We start from the raw sequence: 18399 nt of genomic DNA, 5'->3' as shown, positions 1-18399 counted from the left end.
ATTTGTTTGGTTTGAGTTTATTTTAATTCTCTCCCACGAGATCTCACGAGCTCTACGAGTCTGTGGACATATTTCAAACACATCTTAAAATCTATGTATACACTTCTGTTCAACTATGAGTCAATTCAGAAAATGGCGTTAAGCATTTATTTAATTATTGTTGTGATCAAAATATATTTTTCGTTTCACGATTTATTTGTTTACGCTGAGTGTCTCCCTGCTGTGTTTTGTACAGCGCTTTGAGATCCTCGATTAAACGCGCGATATAAATTGTAGCATTAATATACTGGTTATATATAAGTCATTTCGCATTTGTGGTCCGAGTGAGAGAGCTGAGAGCCACACAGAGAGACGTGGTTACCTTGTCCAGGAGGTGAAGTCTCGTGACGTAAGCCCTCTCGGTCTGCAGAAGCTCATCAGCAATTTTGTACAACTTCTCCTTGGGATGCTCCTGAAAGGCCACCACACATGGCAGCACAACGGTTAAACGCCGACCTCGGTTGGTGTTCAGTACGGAAACGACAACGAAAAAAGAAGAAAAAAACGATGTAGAAAGATGCCGCATGTTTCTTGTCTGCTGCCCCATTAGCCATCCGCACCTCCGATTACGCACGGTTGGTTATGTACGGCGCGAAAGAAGTTCAACATGCATACATACATACGTACTGCCGAGTTTCAAGTTGATTTCGTCTAACGAGGTGAAAACTTCAAAAGACCAGGACAGAGTCTCATTTGCAAGATCGACCCGGCAGTAGAAAGGGCAATGATCGTCTTGTATAATATCTAATGGAGTAATTTGTGGTGCTGATTTTTTAAAATAAATTGGCAAATTCGGACCAACGACGCCAGCACTGAATGGTCCACTCTTCCGAGATGACGTCAGGGGATCTTTAACGTCCACTGTGAAGCAGGCGGCGTGTAGTTAGTGGTAGTAGTAGTGGTCATATTATTGAAGTTGTTACACACCGGAGGAATAATCAGGGCAGTCGCCTTATTCGAACCCCGTGGGACCTCTTGCAAAAACGAGCGGCGAACGCTCACCACAGCGAAGCCATGGTGGCTGTTGTCAAGTGGACAATGAGGTCACGGAGACAAGGCTTTAAATATAAATCGGTGGGGGCAACCCAACTTTCAGATTATCCTACCAGGAATTTGGCTCCCTTTGGTTTGTATTGGACGTTATCTTTAAAAAAAAATTTTCAGAAAGGCGACAATTTTGCGGACACGTCCTCACCACTATACCCTGTGCGAGGCACAGAGTGCGACGGACTATACACCGACGGGTGAGTGCGGGAGCGAACCCAGCGATGCGTGAGCTCGTGAGTTTAGCGGTGCAGTTGCTGGGTGACCGTCCCAATGCGACGACGAAACGAGGACGGTTGACGAGCGGGTGGGGGCCTTGCAACGAGCGAGCGAATCGACGAGCAAGCGAGCGAGCCGGCGAGTCCCCTACGGCTGTGCGTGACTGCTCGCGCTCCCCCCCTACCACCCCCCCCAACAAACTCACGGCCGTTTGCGAGTCTCCTCCGAGCTCGGGCGCCGTGTGTCTCGTCGGCTCCGCGTTGTCGTCGCTGCTCCCCTCCTCGAGGTCGCTCTCGAACTCCTCGAGCGTCTCTCTCCTGCGGCTGTCGCGCGCCAACTTCCGCCGCTCGGCAGCGCCGCCCGTCTCTCCCGGCGCCGGTGGGATGGCCTCCGACCGCACGCCACACTGCATGGCAAATTGGCGAGGAGATGATCAACTATTAATATATGTATTTTTTTAACCAGGTAAGGCCCACTGTTCTGCGTAGTTCTTTCTCAGAAGCGACCTGGCCACCGCAAATGGTGGCTCAACGATGTGGATTGTCGCGTGGACATTTATAGCACGTTGTTGATTCTCAGTGTGGGAAGGAAAAAACGGAGGACCCAGAGAAAAATCCCTGCGACAGCGGGGAGAACGTGCAATCTACAAAAATACAGGGTGAGGATTGAACCCACAACCTCCTGTATACTAGGCGAGGTAGTTAACGTATCGCTGGTGGTGAGTCAAAGGTCAATGCAATTATTATATGCAAGTGTAGAGGCTTGTGATTTAGGTATGTAACAATTAATGCCTCCTTCGATTCGATGATTCGAGATCATGATTTGATTCAATCACACGTGTTTTTGCCATTCAGGTGAATGTCGCGCCTATGGTAAACGAACCATCTTGAGCGGCAACAAGGTTTATGTTCGCAGTGCGGAATCTTTTCCTAACCGAGGGCCGAATAGGACTTTCATATATACCTTCGGCGAGCTACAGATCAATACACGGATCAGTGACGTCCAATAATAATTACACTTGTATATCCAGGACAATCGTGCATAACGCACATGCAAATCGAAACTACTCTATCATTATACGCACGACTTGACGTGTGTGTGTGTGTGTCTGTGTGGGGAGCGCAGCGGTTCGCTACGCTGCGCTACGAACCCGGCGACCCGAAATCGATTCCCGCTCACGGCCAACACCAGTGACGATTATCTCAGCCGGTCCTCGGCCTCCCCTAGGTTGCTGCAGACTCAAATGAGCACGCGGTGCGATGCGTAAACATCGGGGAGACAAAGGCAACCGGGCGTGGTGCTGGCCACCCACCCCCTCGTGTTGCCGTGCTGACCTTCATAGACGCTCGCTAGCAGCACTTGCCCCAACAGACTGTGACAAGCTACACGGGTGATCTTCACCTTTGTGTGTCAACCGCTCGCCACTCACCTGGCAGTCCCGATCGTCATCCCTCACGTCGTCGACGCCTTCCCTGCTCTCGGCATCGTCCGCAGGGAACGCCGAGCTCAGGCTCTCGATTCCGCTGTCGCGGTTGGGAATCTTGCCCGGCCCAAAGCCGCCCGGCCCAGCACCCGGGGCGCCGCCGGCCGTGGCGGCCGTGGTGGTGGCAGCGCCGGAGGAGGAATCCTCTTCCTCCTCCTCCTCGTCCAGATTGGCGTCGTCCTTCCCGCGCGCGCTCGCCTTCTCGTCGTCCGCGTCTTCGCGAGCCGCGTCCCGCGCCGGCGGCGGTGTCGGCGTCGCCGCCGCCGCCGCGGTCGTCCCGGGCCCCGTCTCAGAATCGGAGTCCGTGCGGCACGAGTCACGGCGTTCTCCTGCCGGTACGGCTGATGTTGTCGTGCTGACGGCAGCAGCAGCAGCCATGTCCCCTTTGTCCGGCGCTGGGTTGCGCCTCTGTATGTTCGGACTGCGGAGCATTTGTCACGTACGTTCGTAAGCATGTTGAAGCTTCTTTCCCACCGTACGTAGCCGGCCGCGCTCGTCAGAGTTGCGGGTGGAAGGACAACGGACTAAGCGCAAAAATAAAACTGTTATGACCAAATGAGTTTTCAATCGAGATGATTTAAAAGTGCATAGCTCCGGTGGCTTCCCAAGATTTGAAGGAAGAGCATCTCTGTCCGGTGGTTAGCCAAAAGCCGCCGCAGAGAGCCACCACTCTGTTAGGATTGCGGCGATCTTGTTTTGCCGCAGCGGAGTAATGGTTCGCACACCGGAACTTGCGTTCCAAAGGTGGCCGGTTCAATCTGCTGGCACCGCGGTTGAAACAATGAGGCAAGTTTCTAAATAACCTCCCAGCCCCCCACACGGGCCTCTGTCCACTCAGCAGTGTGAATGGGTGCACAGGCCGCGTGTGATGGGGTAAAGCGTGGGCATTCCGCCTCTTACAAAAGTTGTAAAAAAACTTAAATATTTAAAGGAGATCCTTCAGAACTCCCATTAGTGGAGGACGTTCTGCCGGCGGTGGTGTAAACAAGCAATTGTCGGGCTGCACCTTCACCGCAATATAGCCATATGAACCTGATGGCGGGACCCCGGGGTCCCATAAGCCCCGGCTCTCGCATAAACTGCCTTGCGACGTCATTTTATGTCTGTTGAAGGCGAACGACATGGAAATCTATTCCTCTGGACGAACTCTACACTTACGGAGGATAACGCTGAAAGGAACCACCAGCCTGCTTTCTCCCCTGCCTTCAACAGGCTTGTACCTCCATGTTTGGACACACAGTGATCTCTGTCTGACCCGTCTAACTCACCTCCACAGTCGTCATGAGTCATGGTCAATCCCCTGCTGGACTAATGACTCCCCCAAGCCGCCGCCACCTCTCGCATCACGCGACGTTAAAGGCTCCACCGAGCACCTGCCCCGCACGCGAACCGATTTCATAGCTCCATCTCCCCGGTGGCTGTTCCTGCCGGCAGTGTTCCGATCCTTGGCTACCACTTCGTTATTGTTCCTGATCATCGTTCGACGTCCCTCCTAGCGACGCGCCCCACCGAAGGCCGCTTTAATGTTCTCACTCTGGCAGCAGAGCGGGTAACCGTTACGCAAGAGGACAATTCTGGAACAAGTTGCCGCAGGATCTGTGCCAGTGTTTAGTTTGTTGTCACCCCCCACCCTGCACCTCTGATTAGCACGGTTGGCTATGTACGGAGCGAAATAATTTGAATATAAATATGTACATAGGTACGGTGAGTCGGACCGGTTGACAACTCTCACCTGCACCAGCGAAGGGCGCCACGATTCACGCCAACAAGACGCAAGGGCACCGCGCACGCCACCACGTTCCCAGAACGTGCCCGTACAGACAACCGAGGAGGATGTGGCTTCTTGGGCAATCGCCCATGGCTCACTTGCCTGAAGGCGTGCAGACACCACAGCCCCCCTATCCGCTCAGTGCTCTTCCCCCCTGTACCTAAATCTTGATTTAAAGCTTTCGTGACTGCAGGAATTCAACACAAGCAATCGTCTTACCTGAAGACGACTGCTTGTGTTGCGATCAAAACATCGTGATCTATTATTTTCTATTTACGTGACTTTACAGAAATAACCAAAGAGTATAAACCCCTGTACCTCTTCGCTTCGTGCATTTTAATAAGGGATCTTTTTGCTGACTTGTTAAGTTACATATATACGGAGCGTTGAAATGCTTCGCCGTTTTGTTTTTCTTTCAGATAAAGCGTTTCCTTCATGGGTGCAGCGGTGGCACTGTGGATAGCAGCACGCTGCACTGTGAACCTGGCCAGCTTACGTTTGATTCCTGGCTACGTCTAACATCATCCTAACTTGGCTGACCCGCATTGACCAGTGAGGTGAAGTATGGTCAAACAACCTCTATGACCGATACGGTCCAGGGAGAACCTTCAATCAACAGTGACTTGACTGTATTTAAAAATTATTATTTACTACTAATAATACCACTTGGTGTACAAATGGAAAACACAAGTCCGAACCCTCAATCTCGGTTCCCCAACATTATGTCTGCACGTCGATCTTCCTTCGCACCGCACGTGGCCAACCGCGCCGGTCGGAGCGAGAGATTCCCTCTTCTCGCACACACGGCGCTGCCGCACGCGACACCCCCGGATGGCACGAAATAACCAGCGCCGTTGTGGGGGAACGTTCACGGCAAAAGCGAGCGACGCCTCTTTCCCACACTCGCCTCTCGACCCTGGGAAGGAGGCGTTCTTGTTTTCCGCTGCGACGTATCTCTGCTGTGCACGGTACGGCCCGAGCACCCAGTTGCACAAACTGCAGTCCGTGCTGCGTGAGCAGCGTTTTTTGTCCAGGGGGGGTGGGGGGGGGAAGCTACGTCGACATTTTGTTCACTGCATTCTCGCAGTGAATACGGTCGGTCACGTGGCAGCGTTGCCAGGGGTCGCGGCGATGGGGAGTGGGCGCTGGTTGTTTTTGTTGTTGTGTGCACCGACTCACCCCACACGAACGTGCAACTTCTGCCAGCGGTATAGGGATGAAAGCACCTTGCCATGTTCATTTAAACAAGTAAACTTCTTCCACTTTAACTCTTCACAGAGGTTTACAGTCAGAAACGTGTAACAACGTCTTCCCTATATTGTTTAAATATATCCACCCCTTATTCGCGTACCCGAGGGAAAGAAAAAAAAACACTCGACGCATTCGTCAACGGCACTGCCCATGAACAACGTTTTGGGCAACGGCCCTTCCAAACAGAACCCAGGCCGGAGGGGTGAGTGGCGAAGTGGCCCCTTCACCCAGCGCCCGCCCGACTGAACCGCGGGGCACGCAAGCCAGACTCTGCTGTCACGACTGTCCCGGTTAACTACGTGCGTATGGTGCGAAAGAAGGTCAACGTACGTACATACATACGGCGTTTTCCGGCGCTCCCGTTAATTTCCCAGCGATGTTTCGTTGGCGCCGCACGTGCCGCGCGTTGAGTGATGCTGTATTGACGGAGCTAGTAGCTTTAGAAAAATACCGTGCGGTGTGTTTTTTTTATCTTCTTCTTTTTTTTGTAATGCATGCGGATGTGTGGTGGCTATGTGGCAATCTCCTGAGCAGTTCTCTATCAGACTCGCAGTTCCTCTTAAGGAGCAATGGATGTGCTCTCACAGCAAATGCGTCGCCATATTATATTCGTGAATAACGTTCTAGATTGCAATTACTGTGTCGCACTTAGGCCAGGGTACTTTAAAATCTAGATTGAAGGATTGATTTCCTTCGATCAGATTTTTTACGTTTAGTTTGTTGTCCTTCCCACGCACGTCTGATTAAGCACGGTTGGCTACATACGGTGCGAAAGAAGACCAACATACGTACAGGTTCACGCACACCTGAGCTGGCATCATCCTGTCGATTGCGCGGGGGGGGAGGGGGCTTATCTCCAGGTGATCGGACTTCCTCCGACAAAGTGCTCATTGAGCCAACGTCCCAAGCGGAATATCCTCCTTAACATGCAGACGACCTGTGAGTGAAGTACGCTTCCCAACAGTCTTCCTTACCCACATGGCATGTGGTGGCATTCGGTAAATTACAGATCAACACAGGGCTGTAAATTATTATCATTATTAATCTCATTACTAAACGCTATTAATTTAATCAAGGGGTATTTTTTTTGCTGAAGTTAAATCGATAGAAATGCCCTATCGTGCAATTCTGATAACACCGATGAAGGCTCAATATTGCGGTCTTTTATTTGCTACATGGAATAGGTTGCCAGAATAAGAAGGTTGTCATCATCGCAATCGAAAGATCTCAGTCCAACTTGGTGAAGTGGTACAAAATGTGCGAGATAGCATTGGGGATGAAACCAGCGTTCCGTTAAACGTCATCTATGCGATGACGTCACAGCCGCCCACCGCTGTTGTTGCGCCCGCCACCGCTGTGCGAAACAGCGGGGGTCAATAAAAGTTTACCTCCGGCATCTGAGCACAAGCCCCGTATCGCGCCCCTGACGTGCGTGCGTGGAAGGAGATGGCCCCGCCGATTTGCGCGTGTGAACGCGTGCGCCTTGCGCGCGATTTAAAGGTACAATCTTAAATCGACCGCGCCGAAAATGAAAAGAAAAGTAGAGCACAGCATTTCAGCACAAGTGCTAAAACGTTTTCTTTTCATGAACTTTAACATGTAACTGGTGTTGTTCATGTCCAGCACTCAAAGTCAATAGTTCTATTAATACCATGGGTTAGAAGACCTCCTTGTCATCGGTCAGTAGACCTCCAAAGGTATTGCTAAATCACTCCAAACAGCAAATGCAGTTGACTGCCTTTTAATATTATATCACTCTCTGGTCCACCAACCCCAACTTCAAGTCTGCTATAACTATAGGCCCAGTAAATACATTTCAAATTTTTCACCTAACCAGCGCAGTTGACCTCCCTGATGACATTGTCATTTAAAGCGTGGAGCTGCCTTGATTCCATACCCAAGTTCAAGCAAAACGATACAGAGATTCAGATTCACATGTTGATGAAATGACCTATAAACTATTAAACTTTTATTTTGTATTCATAAAGCTCTTTTTCAGAAGTGACCTGGCCACAAATGATATCTAAACGAAGTGGCTTACCAAGTGGTAATTTATAGCAGCCAAATACCATTAACACGTTTATTCTATATGTGGAGGGAGAAACTGGAGGACCTAGAGAAAAATCCACTCGACCAAGGAGAGAACATGCAAACTCCAAATAAACAGGCATTAGGGTCAAGATTGAACCCACTAACCGATGACCTCCTGTATATCAGGCGAGGTAGTTAACATCTTGCCACCACAGCGCCCCCTGAATGACACATTGCAATTATTTTTTTGTTACATGTAAAAGCGTTGCTAGAATAAGAAGGTTGCCATAATCACAATCAAAAGTACTCAGTCCATCTTGGTGAAGTGTTTAGTACCGTGCGCGATTGTATTGGAAGCGAAACCAGGGTTTCGTTAACCGTCATCTCTGTGCCGCCACCGCATTACATCGGGGGTCAAGACAAGTTGAACTCTGGTGTCTGAGCACTGCCCCGTATTGCTCTCCTGACGCGCGCGCGAACACGTGTGTCCTGCGCGCGACTTAATGGTACGGCAGCACAGCGGTACATTCCCTGGCGCTTTCCTACATCGTTCATGATGGAGGCAACCGGGCAAGGTTTTCCCCGTGAAAGCGGAAAAAAAAATATATATATATATAAATCTGTTGGTCCTGCAGCCATCTCTCTGTCCCCCACCCCCGCTATGAATCGTCACGATTCAGGGTCGAGCATCAGTACAACACGTGCAGGATTGTGGCGAACGCATCGTCTCATGTAGACACAGAGGTCATCACGCGAGCCCCAAGGCAAACAGGAAACATAAACAAACAAAAGTATCACTTCTCCTCACGCACGGTCCGATGCGTGTGTACCAGGTGTAGGGCAAAAGGTTAAGTTGCAGCCATGGAACTGGCATACTCACGGCACTGCCGGCAGAAGGAACTCTGCTTGTAAGACCTCTATAGGGGGATTTGGCCTCCTCTTCCACGTTTTGCAGACATCTTTGAAAGAGGCAGGAGTACCCACAATTTGCCCCACTGCACGTGACCTGCGGACCGACTAACCACGGTTCGCCGATGTACACTGCTGGGCGGAAGTGGAATCGAACCGGTGACCTCTGGATTGCAAGTACAGTGTTTGAAAATCAGCAAAGAGCCCAATCTTCCCCCCCTCCTCTAACCTCAGGGAGCACAGCCTTCAAAACTTCTGTCCGCAAAGTTTCTGTAACCCCCCCCCCTCCCCCACCGGTGTTCTGCACTGGGCTCCAAAAATATAATTTAAAATATTTAAAAGACGGATTGATCGAACAATGCATCATTGCATAGCCAACACATTACCGCTTAAACCGCCCCAACTGTGGTGAGAACGGCATGGAAGCGGCGTGTGGAGAGAGGCACACATGGGCTCACCTGGCACCACCGAACTTGTTGATCAGCTGCATGACGGTGGAGCTCTCCTTCGACTGCGACTCCATCCTTTGCCTGGGGTCAGGGGGCAGAGGTCGGTTGGGCGGAGGGGGGATGACCCTTGGCGGGGGATCGTCCGGTGGTGGCGGCGACGACCTCTGGAACGCGGCCGGTTTCGGAGGAACTGCGCAGAATTCGGAACGGAGCGCAGGGCCCGCGCGTGAAAGGCTGCATCTCGCGACCGTGGCAAATTGAGACTTTGGGAGTAAAAAATAAAAAAGTAAAAAATTAATACCAAAACATTTCATTGCAAAAACAAATGCTGATTCCAGCGCGTTCCATGACTTCCCAGTTTTGCAAACAAGTGCGCAGCCGAAATTAACAATTAACCACCCATATCCTGCAGCTAGCGTTTCACATTTTGCAAATTTTTGTACTTTTTTTTTAGTTTTGGCAATGATTATTATTTATTATAATATTAGAATACAGTATTTCTTTTTCAGTAAAAGTAATACAACGCTCAGGCTTTTAAGTAACAGGGTGAGTGGTTTGATGCAAATGCTAGGTGTCCGGCTCAATAGCGGAGGGTCACTCTCTGTACAATGAGGAAGCATGGCATGGAGTGATTACATTGTGGTTGTGGAAGGCCATGGCGATTGGTTGGGCCGTTGGGAGGTGCATTTAAATGTTTACAGTGCCAGCAGCCACAGGTGCTGTGGAGAACATTTTCATTTTGGAAAAAAAAATGCGTTCTTGGTGGTGTACGGTGTTAATTGTTCACCCAGAGGGTGTGCGCGCATTAGAGAAGGGTCCGTTGTGCTTAGCACGGTGGTGACATTTAAAACTGAACTCGGCAAGGTGCTCAGCTTTGTTGATGGCTCCTAAGGAAGTGGTGGAAATTACACATTCCTCTGATGGGGACCCGCCACAACAATAGCGCTAAATGAATTTAAACAAATGGAGCTGATTGCAGTACAAACGCACAAAGACAAACGCACCTGGCATTATCACAGCCGCTGACAGCGTATTCCTTTCCTTTAACTCGAAGACGACCCGTGTCGCTTCAACCCAAGTCCACCGGCGTATCTTTACTCGCATATTCCCCATTTTTTTACGTCCATTTTACGAAAGTATTCTCAACTCGCGACTCAATAAAATGTCTAAAGCGAACTTTTCTAAGACTGCCGTACGTTTAGCCTTGGACACGTGTTTCGGTCATCGTGATGTAAATGTATTGCTTGCGTTTTTATACTTAGGTCAAAGGTCATAAAGAGGTCATCGTCAATACCATAGGTCCCTGGTTCCTTTCGACCACAGTGAAGCTTTACCAAACTCTCGTGGAAAATTGCCGAAGAGAAAAAAAACGTGATTGACAGGCTCAACTCACAGAAAAGACAAGTGACCTTTCTTGTACACGTTTCCCTCACGCACATTTGGCTCAAAGGATTATAAAACATGGAACGTTGGGCTAACGTGAGACCAACGGTTCTGATCACATGCCAACGTTGCATGTGTCCAGGGAATGCTGCACATCTCTTGGGAGACATGCTGCATTATATTTTACACACACACACTGAAACACACAATTCATTACATTTCGTGTAGGCATACGCGTAATGTATATGTACATTATTCTGTAACTTATAAATACAGAAGTGTATATAATCATATAAATCCACCACATGGCAAGGCGAGATAACACTTTTTTGCTGAATTTATGGAAATTCATTCGCAGCGCGTTCACGGCCACTGTCCTTCGATGCTGCGTGGTGTCGAGAGAAACGATGAAAACAACAAGAATAGCGTTTACGCTTTATGGCAATAAAACAGATGCTAAGATGTTCAAACATCCAAATGGACACCTATTGCAAAAGTCATCAAGTCTGCATTCAACGCACGTACCTATGCCAAAACATGCCAGCAAACGTGCTCCCTGATAATAAACGCATTGTCTTTGAAACCGAAGACTCCCTATGATTGGCTGCAGGGTTTTGGTAGTACATGTTGTTTGTTATTCATTGTGAAAATTCCGTCACAGTTCCTATGATCACTGTTTCATTGCTTTATTTTGGTGATTTCGAAAAGTTTACTGGTTTGGCCATGTTTGTTTGTTGTAGTACGGAGTAAGACCGATGGCCTTAATCTAAGTTGTCTTGTGGTTGTTGTTGTTGTTTGACTTGCATACCACTGGGATTTTTGCACACAGCGTTGGTGTACGGTGTTTTTTCTGCAATATTTTGCTGTCTTTTCTTGGATTTTCTGTTTGCACTTAGTCACATATTCCCTTTAAGATGTTTTCTTGTTCATGTTTTTGTTTTTTGTTTGTTGCGGTTGCACCCAATTCAAGAGCCTTGAACTTGAACTTGATTGGCCAACACCAGAGACGGCCATCTTTCTGGCCTTGCCTCACAAGTGTTAGACCAGAGAATGCCACAAGGCGAACAGCGCCAAGGCAACGCAAGTATCAAAGTGTCAATAGGTCGGGTTGAGAAGTTATATCTTCTACCCTATACGATACGATTTGTGATGGTCTACAGGAAATGAAAGTTACACCGCCGACGGGTGTGTTGGCGGTGAATTGGACAGGAGAGACACGTGACGGTCGGATGTGCGACATCGTGATGAACTCCGGGTCGTCCGTTGCAGCGAGGAGTCTTGATCTCGTGCACCTGGTTACTCTCGCAACACAGACGGCTGATTCAAGAGCTTTACCTATGAGGAGGCCGTTGATGCATTTTATTAATACATTTTTTTAAAACTCGGCAATGTGTGGAATGCATGAATGCCAACCCGTGCTGAATCATTGTCAATTTACCCTCCCCCCCCCGAATGTTTAGAGTGGCCTCATGCCTTTCCAGCTGGCTCTTGCACGTAACACGCAGGCACACAAAGTGGCAACCATCCATGGCATGCTGATGAGTCCAAAAGGCACGAAACCAGATCACGTTTTATGTGTTTCACAGTTACATTTATATTTTGCTTTACTCAAATGAGCGTGAAGGAATTGGTGCTCCACTCCAGTTTACAGCCATTAGCCAGTGGTGTAAATTCCACATTCCTCTTAAGGCTGAAACAAAATGGGTTTGTCTGTGACTGCCAACGGCACTCATTTAAGGCCGAGATGACTGAGGGGAAGCCCAAAACAAGTGGAAATATGACTTCTCACTGACATTATTTGCAGCTGGGAATCGCACCCTGGACAACTAGACTAAAACGCAATGTGTAACCACGCATTAACATATGCACCCACAGTGGTGTGTCATACAATGTTTGCAGGCAGTATCTAAAGGAAGTTGTCGTTTCCGAATGTGATTCCTACTGTGGTATCGGTGCCGTGCGATGATGCAAACCGTTCATTCGGAAAAGTTGCATGGCAAATGCACCATGCCAAGTTAGAGAACGGCTTGCAGAAGGGGAGGTCGTAGAACTGCTTCTGAAATTCCTTTGACCACGACCTCTTACCCACACTTAACGTGCCCACTATAGATATTATTTTGGCAATGCCGCTCCGTTGGCAGTGGTGCGCAAACACAAATAACAACAAAACCCCTCAAAGGCATTCATCAGTAACGCCGTGTTGGACTTAAAAGGAAACATACAAATAGGCGACGTTTCAGGCAATGGCCCTTCTTCAGAACACATTGCTTGAAATGTTACTGCTTATAGTTTTAATAGTTCTTCCTTTTCAGACCAAGCGCTGTTATTTACGAATGTGTTGGAGATTTTATCCCCACTACAGATATGCTCATCAGATGGCGGCAGTCAAACTGAAATTACTTTTTTCGTCAAAAAATGATATCCGTATAATTCTCCAATTATACTTTTTTCTTTTACCATACAAAGTGAAAACCTAACTTCCGCATTGCGACGGTGTTTTTTGCAGGAACCGGCAAGTCGCCCCACGAGATAACTCAGGTGGCCCCTGGGCTCGAACCCAGGATTCCGCAGTGCTGGTGAAATTCTCTGACCGCTAGCTTTCAGCTACCTCCAGCGACATTTACTTGAATAAACAGATGAGGTATCCAGCAAATAAGCAGGGCTCTTCTTTTGTACATGCACACATCCCGTATATATGTCTTTGGCTGTCCTGCATACATTTTAAGGTTCATTGTAGAAATATTTATTTGAATTTTAAGCGACTGCCAGGCATGCTTCAATGAAAACGCTGTGGTGTGAACGCTGTACTTCAGTCGATATGATGAGTCAATTTAAAGTTTTGTTTTCATTATTAAATGAAACCGCGCGTGGACAAACCTAGACAGTCTATTTGTGTACCAGAAAAGAGATGATTCCGAAATAAATTTTTGGCTAGGCGAAGGAACCCAAAAACCTATTCTGAATCATAACATAGGCTTCAAAATCCTAGGTGTGAAAATACGAGCTGTTTGTTTCATGGGTTGTGTCTCAATTTTAACCCATTATCGTATGCAATTACATACTCCTTTTTAATATAAATTACATTTCGGCCTCTCTGTAAATCCTCTGCTGGTTGCATGACTGCTTCCCCACTCCACGATGGCCTTGTCGGTTGTTTGACCATACTTCACCACGCTGGTCAGTGCGGGTTCATGTAAGATACGGGGTGGGGGGGGGCGAAACAGGTTAATATTTCACTTGCCACTATTGTTAGCTGTTTGCTGTGGCCTAGCCAGGTTTGCAGTGCAACGCAGTGCGCTAACCTAACCGCCGCACGACTGCACCTCCATTCCTTTTTTTGACGTGCCACCATGAACGGCCTTCGAGTCTGCAGATATTCACTCCGTCCCTTTGGATGCGTCAAACATATCCCCGACGCATCGCAAGTGGGGGGAGTGCCACCCGAGGGCAAGTACAGGATTTACATAATGGTCGCCTGGGTTGCCATGGAAACCCCTCTTGTACCACCATTAGCGTTGCCAAGGGGACCTGCGTACGTGCGTGGGTGCGCAAAAAAATGTCTGTGGATTGCTGTGTGCCTGCGAGGGGATGCGTGAACTGTGAGGTTGTGTGAGCTCGTGTGTTTACGGCCTTGTAAAGGATTTGTGTGCTTGTGTGTGAAGAAAGTGGTTGTGAGGAGCGGTGGTGTAGCGGTTAGCGTTACGAACCGGATGACCAGGGTTCGATTCCCGCTCACGGCCAACACCTAGTGACGATTATCTAAACCGGTCCTGCGCCTCCCCTAGGTCGACTCTGCATGAAATTTGTACCTGTTGCGGTGTGTACACATCACCACTTGGGAGACAAAGGCGGCCGGGCGTGGTGCTGGCCACCCACCCGCTTGCGTGCCGTGCCGGCCTTCATAGGTGCTCGCTAACAGCACTTGCCCCTACCATCTGCCAAGGCTATACGGGGGATCTTTTTTCAGTTGTATATGTGGTAGCATTTTTGTGTCTGTGGCCTTGTGATGGTACGTCTGTGTCTGCATTTTGTTATCATATGCGTGCATCTGTGTGACCTTGTGATCGCGTGTGTGTGTGATTCTGGGGGAGCGGTGGTGCAGTGGTTTGGGAACAGCGCTACGAAACCGGCCACCTGAGTTTGAAGCTCTGCTGTGGTTAACAACAGTGGCGAGTGGAATCGGAACTGGTCCTGGAGCCTCTTTGATCAACTTAAACTCAACTGAGTACCTTGTGCAGTGTGTAATCATCAGCACTAGGGGGAGGGAGGGGGGGAGATGGCCAGGCATGGTGCAGGTCACTTGGTAGGCGCTCGCAAACAGCACTTGCCCCGGTGGTCTCTAAAGCTATATGGGGAATCTCTGTCCTTGTGTGCAAGTGTGTGTGTGTGTGTGTATCTCTGCATGTCTTGTGATGGCGTGTGGTTTCACACAGTGCTCACTCAGCTAAATGCCTCTCTCTATTTAAGAGGGAATTTTGATGACCATGACATTTGACCCCATCACAAATCTGTTCATGGATGCATACAACTGCTGGTTGGACGCATGTGCAATCGATGATACCGAAGGTTTAAATCGTCTGCCAGTACGTAGCAATTGGGTGGAGTGGTGGTATGGTAATCCCAGTGATCCGAGTTTGATTCCTGGCCATGGTTAACATTCGTGACGAGTGACATCTCTATGGATCCCCCCCCCCCCACAAACTCCCACAGTTCCTCCACCTTCCTAACCAACACCGACCTGCATGGTGAAGTATGGTCAAACAACGCCCATGACCAACACGGTGTGGGGAGGCCTTCACCCAGTAGTGCGTATTGACAAACGGATGTAAATGACAATACATCCATTTTCGTTTTAAGCAACACAGAAACATTACAACAGAGGACATTTCATCGCAGTGGTCGTGCCCCGCGTGAATTTGTAATTTCCACAGGAGCGTGGAACTCTCACCACTGGCTGTGGGCCAAATAAATGTCGCATCCCTTTGTCTGGGTTTCTCCCTAACCACATCTCACGGTGCTGGTCAATGCGCGTTAGCGAAGGGAGTGCCCTGAACTCAGGTCGTTAAGTTCACAGGGGAGTGCGCTCACCGCTGCACCACCACTCTGCCTTGCTGGCCAATAACTGAACCTTATGGCGGGGTCCCGGGGTCCCGGGGTCCCATAAGCCCCCGGCTCTCGCATAAACTGCCTTGTGACATCATTTGATGTCTGTTGAAGGCGAACGATACGGCAATCTATTCCTATCGACGAGTTCTACACGATGCGCTAATCAAAGTTTCAAAGTTTTGCTTCTTCTGCGCATCCGTCCTCGCCGCTGCGCTTGGACGACGCGACAACAGAATGATCCGTGCCAGGCGGGTCGCAGCGTTGTGTGCGCGGTGGGACGGAGTCGGCAATAATAATTAATTAATTACGATTTCTAACCCGTTTATTCGGGACCCCGGGGTCCCACCATGAGGTTCTTTATTGAGAACTGCGAAACGCTTGCTTGAGCGGGGAGATTCTTTGCATTTATTAACTCTAATTAAAGCATGGCCTTTCCAATAGACTGTGGCACATGAACATTGTCTGTAGTTTGTAGTCTTGTACGTGCGTGTGTGTCTGTCCTTGGCTTCATAATCATATGTGTGTGTGTATGTAGTGTAGCGGTTAGCGCGTTGCGCTACGAACCCGGCGACCCGAGTATCGCACCCAACGCCAGTGACGAGTATCTGTCTTTGTCTGTGTGCTCACGACGGTGGAAGAATATTTCCTGCGTTCATGTGGCTTCATAATGACGTAAGTGTGTGTGTGTGTAACTGTGATCTTGTCAATTATGCATGTGCGTGAGATGGTAATGATTGTGTGCGCGTGTGTGCCCTGCTAATTGTGCATGTGCAGTGTGCGCATGTGTGTGGCTTCAATTGTATACGCGTACGTGTCTGTGATCTTATAATTATTACGTGAGTGTGTGTATCTAGTGTGAGCGGTAGTGTAGGGGTTAGCACGCTGTGCTATGAACCTGGCTACCCAGGTTCGATTCCCGCTCACGGCCAACACCATTGACGATTATTTGAACAGGTCCAGGGCCTCTCCTAGGTCGACTCAGCCTCAAATGAGTATCCTGGCAGGTGTGTAAACATTGTCACTAGGGAGACAAAGGCGGTCGGGCATGGTGCTGGCCACACACCCCCTCGTGTACCCTTCCGGCCTTCATAGGTGCTCACAAATATCACTTTCCCCAACAGTCTTTTAAGGCAATATGGGTGATCTTTGTATCTCGTGTACCATTCCAACCTTTGAAGGCGCTCACAAACAGCACTTTCCCCAACAGTCTGTTAAGACTATAAGAGGGATCTTTGTGTCTTAGTTATCGATAACCTATTGGTTATCGGACTGCGCAAATTAACCCGGTGACCCGAGTTCAATTCCTGGCCGCGGCTAATGTCAGCGTCAATTATCTGAACTGGTCCTTCCTGGTACGGGAGACAGTCAAGCCGAGCTTGTGCATTGTGTCGGCCTTTAATAGGCGCTCATAACAGCACTCGCCCCTACAGCCCCTGGAAGGCTACGTGGGGGGACATTTGTCTTTGGGCGTCCGCGGCTGCACGGCTCTGCCCATTATTTCCGCTTCTGCAGGACTCCGCATGCGTGTGCCAGCCAGGTGCAAAGTTTTTATTCCATTGGCCAAAACACCCATATGCGTACGTACGTCTCATTTTTTTTTCACAATGCAAATGGCACAAGGAATATTCCACTGTCCCAGAATGTTGCCGCTTGCCTGCGGCAGAGATGAATAGGAAGGCTCCCTCCTGCCAGATAGTATTTTTTTTTGGGGGGGGGGGGATCGATTTGGGCCGTGGATAGCAGGAGTCGAGGGTGAAAGGGAGTCGCAGACAAGGTGAGATGAGAGGCATTCTACTGAATCCACTGCAGCAGGTTGTGGGGTAAACATATCGGCATCCTCGGTCATCCAGTCTCATTTGGTCTGAACGTAAGACGTACATTTAGCCAGGCGGTGGTGGCTATACACGCCTATACTTGAGCGCTGTGGAGGCAACGAGGGTTGGTGGCTCATACAAATGTTGTGACACTACTTTCCGTAGGCACACAAGTACCATAACATGGCTTGCCAGGAAAAGGCGGTACGGCAAAATGTGGACTCCACCTGCTCCATCCGTATGGGGTACAATGTTGCCCCCTCGCACATGTTCATTGCTTGACCAATACCACCTTAATTTACAGAGGACTGCAGAGCTTGGAGGGGAATATTGCACTGGCTCATTTCCTGCCCGTCTGTGGGTCCTCGCGCCTCAGAGTCATTCGCTCTCTTTCAGAGCGCAGCAAAATGCTGTGCGGCACGTTACAGATGATAATTATTACTTATTAAATTATACATATAAATGCCTGCTGGATGCCAAATGCCTCCTTGAAAGAGAAGAAGGCCTCAGGCACAGCCAATCGCCGTGTCCGGCCGTGCGCCTAACCGTCAGCGCACACACACACACACACACGTGTTGTCCCTCCGCGTACGGAAATCGTACCGCAGCCTTGCGCCTTTGTGTACAAAGGAAGTTCTTCGTGCGTGCGTGCGTGCACGCCGCCACTGCCGCTGCTGCCGGTGGAACCACAAACACGCAGAGCTCCCTTCCTCTCTTTCCACAGCGCGGCGCACGACAACGTGGGCCGCACACTTCCTCTCGAGCGGCGCCGCTCGGTTTGTTCGCGCGAGCGGCACAGTGCGTCTGGGGCGAAGGGATGCGCGAGACTGGGCCTCGTCTTCGAGACACGATCAACCGGTCCGATTGATCGATGCCCGTCGCGCGAGGCTCCGTGAGAGAGCC

The 18399-nt window shown here is 49.5% G+C and overlaps 1 protein-coding gene across 2 annotated transcripts in view; it reads right to left on the bottom strand.

Moving 5' to 3' along the window:
• Positions 1 to 18399, bottom strand: part of LOC133356390 (FYVE, RhoGEF and PH domain-containing protein 1-like) — a 118425-nt gene that overhangs the window by 30383 nt on the left and 69643 nt on the right. For both annotated transcript variants that reach the window (XM_061573888.1, XM_061573890.1), the window contains exons 3-6: positions 9203 to 9383; positions 2732 to 3206; positions 1508 to 1708; positions 362 to 451 (exon numbers count right to left, since the gene is read on the bottom strand). In XM_061573888.1, the coding sequence (XP_061429872.1) occupies positions 362 to 451; positions 1508 to 1708; positions 2732 to 3206; positions 9203 to 9383 (947 nt within the window). The remainder of the gene's footprint in view (positions 1 to 361; positions 452 to 1507; positions 1709 to 2731; positions 3207 to 9202; positions 9384 to 18399) is intronic.

The sequence above is a fragment of the Lethenteron reissneri genome, chromosome 54, assembly GCF_015708825.2.
Source record: "Lethenteron reissneri isolate LAM-NWPU_2019-01 chromosome 54, ASM1570882v1, whole genome shotgun sequence".
NCBI classification, from domain to species: domain Eukaryota; kingdom Metazoa; phylum Chordata; class Hyperoartia; order Petromyzontiformes; family Petromyzontidae; genus Lethenteron; species Lethenteron reissneri.
The sequence above is the reverse complement of the archived record's forward strand: the minus strand, read 5'-3'. Positions and strand labels throughout refer to the sequence as shown.